The sequence below is a fragment of the Sinocyclocheilus grahami genome, unplaced genomic scaffold (assembly GCF_001515645.1).
Source record: "Sinocyclocheilus grahami isolate Dianchi unplaced genomic scaffold, SAMN03320097.WGS_v1.1 scaffold1082.1, whole genome shotgun sequence".
In the NCBI taxonomy this organism is placed as follows: Eukaryota; Metazoa; Chordata; class Actinopteri; order Cypriniformes; family Cyprinidae; genus Sinocyclocheilus; species Sinocyclocheilus grahami.
Window position 1 is genome coordinate 286,096 of NW_015506261.1, and position 6,080 is coordinate 292,175.

The 6,080-nt window shown below is 37.8% G+C and overlaps 1 protein-coding gene across 1 annotated transcript in view; it reads left to right on the plus strand.

Moving 5' to 3' along the window:
• The first annotated feature begins 2,573 nt into the window (after nt 1-2,573).
• Nucleotides 2,574-6,080, plus strand: part of LOC107566545 (stress-associated endoplasmic reticulum protein 1) — a 4,040-nt gene continuing 533 nt past the window's right edge. The window contains exons 1-2 of the mRNA XM_016252012.1: nt 2,574-2,793; nt 5,273-5,348. Coding sequence (XP_016107498.1) covers nt 2,710-2,793; nt 5,273-5,348 — 160 coding nt within the window. The 5' untranslated portion in view covers nt 2,574-2,709. The remainder of the gene's footprint in view (nt 2,794-5,272; nt 5,349-6,080) is intronic.

The following is a 6,080-nucleotide window of genomic DNA, read 5'->3' on the forward strand; positions in this document are numbered from 1 at the left end:
GAAAGCTTATTATTCAGCTTTCAGATGATGCATAAATCTCAATTTCGAAAAATTGACCCTTATGACTGGGTTTGTGCTCCAGGGTCACATTTTAGAGATAAATTTCAGATGGCACTTAGAGGCTTTTGCACCTGAACTCTTCAGTTGTCCTGTTAGTTCTGATGTGTTTTCTCTGTGTGTGTGTGTGTGTGTGTGTGTGTGTGTGTGTGCAGGTGAGCGGCTGATCTCAGACCAGACCTGCAGCATCACAGATCCGGCTCTTCTGTTGGAGTTTGTGTTGTTTTAGTGGCTGTTGGATGATTATTTCTGTCCAAACGTCTATAATGATATGATGTGACACGCGACCGACTGCAGCGGCTAAACTCAGCGCTCGGCCCTTTATGCAGAACACAGAACTTGACATGTTTGTCTTTTTAAGATCCTGAGGTTTTCTCAGCAGATGGTGCGTGTGTGTGTGTGTGTGTGTGTGTGTGTGTGTGTGTGTGTGTGACCCCTGGCTGATTGTCCAGTCAGTTGTGTTTACCGTGTTTAGCATGTTTGACGTGACAGAGCTTCTGTTCAAAGTTTTTGTGAGTGGGAACTTTTTCTCAGTATTTAACACAAGTTTAAACGTGTTTGTGTGATGTCTATAAATGTTATTTAACATCTAAATCTGAGCTGCTGTTGTTGTTTTTCAAAGCTTTCTCAAACTCTATGTGTTTCCAATGAAACCACAGATTCCCAATAGAAAATGTTCACATTTAGGGTATTTTGATGCTTAAATAAATAATAATAATAAATAAATTATCTTTCTCTGTTTGTGTATAGATTTCAATCTTTAAAGAGTTTGTTTCTCTTACAAACACCAAACTGTACAGTTTTATTCCTCTCTATATTCTGAAGGTTTGTTCATATTTCATTCACACTGATTTATACAACATTTCACTCCTAAAAACATGGTGGAAATGTGTTTGTTTTCTGTCTGTTGACAGTACTTTCTGATTTATGGAGTGATAAAAAGAGATATCCAGAATCAAACTCTAATGTGACAACAAAATCAGTCAAGAATTATGAATCTGGATTCAGACTTGTGTTCTGGACTGAGGCTGGTACTTCTGATTGGCATGTAAACTGATCAATCTTCAATAAGAAGTTACAGCAGCTGCTTCAGGAATCTGTAACTTACTGTATAACTCATCTCTATAACACTGATTTTGCCATTAGTCAGATTAGGTTGTTACTGAGCTCTGCCACTGCGAAGCAACAAATATAGATACTTCATTATAAAAGTATATGCAGTCTTCCATGGACACACATGCATTTAAAGCGATTATATGAATGGCTTGGTTATAACTTTCGTCTGTGGCTTCTTTGTGTCAGCGCAACAATTCAATAAACAAGAAAAGTGGTTAAGTGATTTAAACTGTAGAGACAAAATTGTCCTTTTTTGCTCTATTTCACTAAAGATAATAGATCCAAACAAATCCATGTTGAGCATCTCTGCAGCAGCACACAGCAGTGTTTCCCAATGAATTTACTTCTGAAAGAATCGATTGAATAAATGACTCACTTATTGCATTCTTATTTTTAAGTGTATTCTGACACATACATGGATCTACTCATGCAGATATATTAACTTACTGTATCTTCTGTTCCACTGATCACCGCTGAAATCTTAAAAACATTTTTTTAAATGAATGTGTTATTATAGAAATAACCCAATAATCGCTAAGAATAACCCATGTTTAACTCATACTGGGTACAGTAACCAGCCCAACGTTTGCTACGAAAATATAGACTAACTTAAACTGACTGCCTTAATGGTTTGATGTTGTACTGTTTAATAATAATAATAATAAAAAAGAAATCGGGAAAAAAAGATTCACGATGCGTGCCTGATTTGAATCAAATGATTCGTGATTCACTCTCCGAAATTCTGATCTAAACCAAATGATTCACAAACCCGCTCCGATCTGAATAAAAAGATTCACGAACTCGCTCCGTAGTTCTGCATTGAATTTATTTAATACACGAGTTTCACAATTTGAGTTGAATTACTGAAATAAATGAACTTTTCTACGACATTCTAATTTATTGAGATGCACCTGTAGATCAAAAGATTTGCAATCCCGCTCCGTAGTTCCGATCCGAATCAAATAATTCGCGATTCCAGTGTAAATGATCTGATCGGTCGAAACGGTCAGCTATGGCGTAGCTCGCTAGTTTTATGACATTAACTGAAATAAGCAAAAGAAGTATGATGTTTACAATTAAAATATCCATATTTCCATTCCACAGATAAATCTAGAAACACATTTAATATGACGCGCTGCACCTCAAAATACATGCAAGATGGAAACAGTGCATTATGATGGAGTTTGTAGCTTAATTCACTATATTTGAAATAGTTTGAGCTGCACTTCAGTTGCTGACACTTCAATAGAAATCAGTTGAAAGCATCCAGAGATCTCAGTATATATATATACTCTGTCGCTGGAGAATTACACAATTGCACAACGTTTCGGAGTTTTAGTTTTTCAACAAAAAAAAACAAAATCTTGTCAGTGAGGGAAGCGGCTCAGCAGTGTGACGTAACGAGGAGGCGGGGCCTGCCCCGGGTCACGTGATAGCTCGTCTCGAGCGACTGGAACGGAACCGAATCACCGGTCAAATCCGCACCGTTTACCGGCCCAGCGCGATCTTCCGCCTCCCGCGACGCGTTCCAGCATCATGTCGGCGGTGCAGCGGATGAAAGTAGCGAACGAGAAACACAGCAAGTCGATCACACAGAGAGGACACGTGCAGAAAACCACGGTACCGGCTCTCGCGCACGAACGAACGATTATCATCAAATATAAACGATATACTCGATGCACATAAATACACACACTGCGCACACACAATATACCAATAAACATGTTATTACCATTTTATTATGGAATATGTATTGTATTCCATTACTTTATGCTACAGTAGTTACAAACGCACACATCAGGCTCTCAAAATATGGGGTTACATTTATGCTAAAAATATTTTTTGCTTTTTGCAATACATTTGTCTATGTTTGCTGTTGCAGTTTTGTGCTTTATAAGTTTCAGCGCTCAGTGAACGTTCTGCAGCACATTTGACAGATATCCAGGTAAACAAACACAACATTTACATGTGTCAATAATGAGTGTCCCAAACCTTATCTTTCTCAGCCAAAAATATGATATGCAGGTATGAAAACGAATGTTGTTTTCTAAACATTTATAATGTCCAATCATGTGTTTGTTCTTGGTTATGCAAACGTTTGTATCATGTTGCAAGCATTATGGGAACGTTACTGTTGTATGTTTTCTGAACGTTCTGAAATAAGTAGCAACATTTAAAAATTTGAGACGAACGTTCAATTAAAATGTTTTGGGGGGAAAACACATGCCGTTAACGATCTACAGATAATGTTTATGTGGTAACATTTTTAGAACATTACTAAAAACCAGACAAATGTTCGATGAATTATGCGATAGTATTGTGCAATTACTGTAGAATATATGAAGAGTTCACCGATAACTCCATTTTATTTTATTTTTTTTTCAGAAATTGTTTTTTTTTATTATTGCGCATTCCAAGTAATATCAATCCAACTGCAGTTGGGTTGTTTTGATTAAGTAATAATAACGTAAACAAATACAGGTAATTTACTAAATTAAAGTTCATTGAAAGTATGTTTTTTTCAGCTTTTATTTAGCTTTTTCGCCCTGAAGAAGATTCACAGGTTCATCAAGTTCGTCGAAATGATCCCCGATCACTTTTAGCCAGCTTTGACGAGACTCCTCTCAGCTAGCGCGTCTTTTCAGAGTGAACGTAGCCTTGTCACCTGACCTGAATGCAGCGCGCTGATTCGCTGAAATGGTTTTATCGGCTTCTGTACAAAAACAACATGGCGCTTGTCGGCTTCTGCAGTGAAACGTGAACTCACGATGCCTTGAAAGTGAACAAAACCGGCTTTTTTGACAAAACGTGTTTAGGGCTGGACGATACGGCCAAAATTTATGAAATACATTACAGTTTAACACATATTCACATAGAAAACAGCTGTTTTAAATAGTAAAAATATTTCAAAATGTTACTGCTCTTGGTGCATTTTGGATCAAATAAATGCAGGCTTGGTGAGCAGAAGATAATTCTTTAAGAAACACTAAAAATCTTACTGTCCAAAAACCTTTGGCTGGTCGTGTAGGCTGATTATTCTTATAGACTGAAGCGTGCATTAACCAGGATAACGAGTATGAAACATGCTCCGAGTTGCTTCAGAAAACAAAAGAATAGAGCAACAACAAAAGCATGTTGCTGGAGACGGGTTTATTATTGAAAATGCAAACTGATTGTCTGCCAGCAGGAGGCGCTGTGAGAGCGGCAGAACTAGCGGTTTCTCCGGTAACGGCTGTAAACACAGCAGCTCCGCTCATGAACGCTACTTTATCAGATAAACATGCCATCTAAACTATTCTGAAGACAGTCGGTTCCCTTCAGAGATACATTCATATAAAACACCCGCGACGCGTTATGATTTTGAAACGTGCAGCGCTCATGTTTATTCAACGTCACAAATAAATCAATGTATGGGAAACACTGGTAATGTATATCGAAATATCGGAAATGTGTTTAAAAATCATATCACCGTTATTGAAAAGAATTATATCGCGATACATATTGATATTGAATTATTGTCCAGCCCCAAACATATTATATGTGGAGAATAATGCTCGGCAATCAGTGTTTTTTGTTGTTGTTTTTTTTTTTAAAGTGCCGTTTATCGGTTTTTGCAAATGAGCTCTTTATATAATGATTAAAGTAACAGCAACTTTATAAATTAAATAAAAACTGAATAAAGCAAAAACGCACTGATGCTCATTCTTTATGCATCATTTTGTAGAAGTAAGGTTAAAATCTTGCCGATTTAGTTTTTGTAGGAAAAGGCACTTCGCAATCTTACTCGGACCAAAGTGATTTAAAGTCGTAATTACGACTTAGATACATAAATATGAACTTCCCAGGCAGACTAGAACACATAAATAGACAAATGTACTGTGCAAAATGCTTTTTTGGCACATTTGGAGCACCATAATCTCAGCAGAACAGTGTTAACATTGAACGTCAACATAACTTATCTTAACAATTACACAATGACTAATGTTTAGTCCACTGTGTTTTGGCACAAACCTCGTACCCTTCAGCTTGTGATTGCATGTGTTTGAGCAGTAGATGTGTGTGTGTTAGTGACGTGTGTATGAATGTGTTTGTCCTGCAGCGTGTGGTGAATGAGGAGAAGTCGCCGGTGGGTCCGTGGCTCCTCGCGCTCTTTGTGTTTGTGGTCTGTGGATCAGGTGAGACGTGAAAACAGCTCAATGTATATTACATCAGATTCATCAATACTCTTAAAGAAATAGTTCAGCCAGGAATTAAAATGTGCTCATCCTCAGGCCATCCGAGACTAGGATGAGTTTGTTTCTTCATCAGGTTTGGAGAAATGTAGCACTGCATCAGTGTCTCAGCAATGGATGCTGTGCAGTGAATGGGTGCCGTCAGAATGAGAGTCTGATAAAAACATCACAATAATCTAGAGTCACAAGAGTCTATAATCCATAATAACGCTTCCTCCGGTGAAAAAGTGTTCTGGTGTGAATCAGGAGAGAAATCTGATGGACTAGAGTGCTGTGGATTATTGTGATGTTTTTATCAGCTGTTTGGACTCTCATTCTGATGGCACCCATTTGTTGTTACTTGTTTTTTTTCCCTCAGTGATGCAGAATATGCTTCTCCTCAGATCTAGGTGATGTTCCACCTGCATGAATAACGTGGTGTTTATTTACACAGTCTGATCTGTGCGTTTATCCTTCAGGTTATTTGCATGCTGTACATAACGAGGCTGTTGTTTCACGGACCTCATATGTAAATCCTGCTAAAAATAATGTTACTGGGGCATTAAAATGTAACCTGCCGTGTCCTGGGATCCTCTTACAGTGTAAAATCAACAATCCACAGTCTGTCCAGTCGTCAAATCAGTGTTTTTTCATGCACCGCTCATTTTTGCTTCCATATCGTGACTCTTCTTTCAG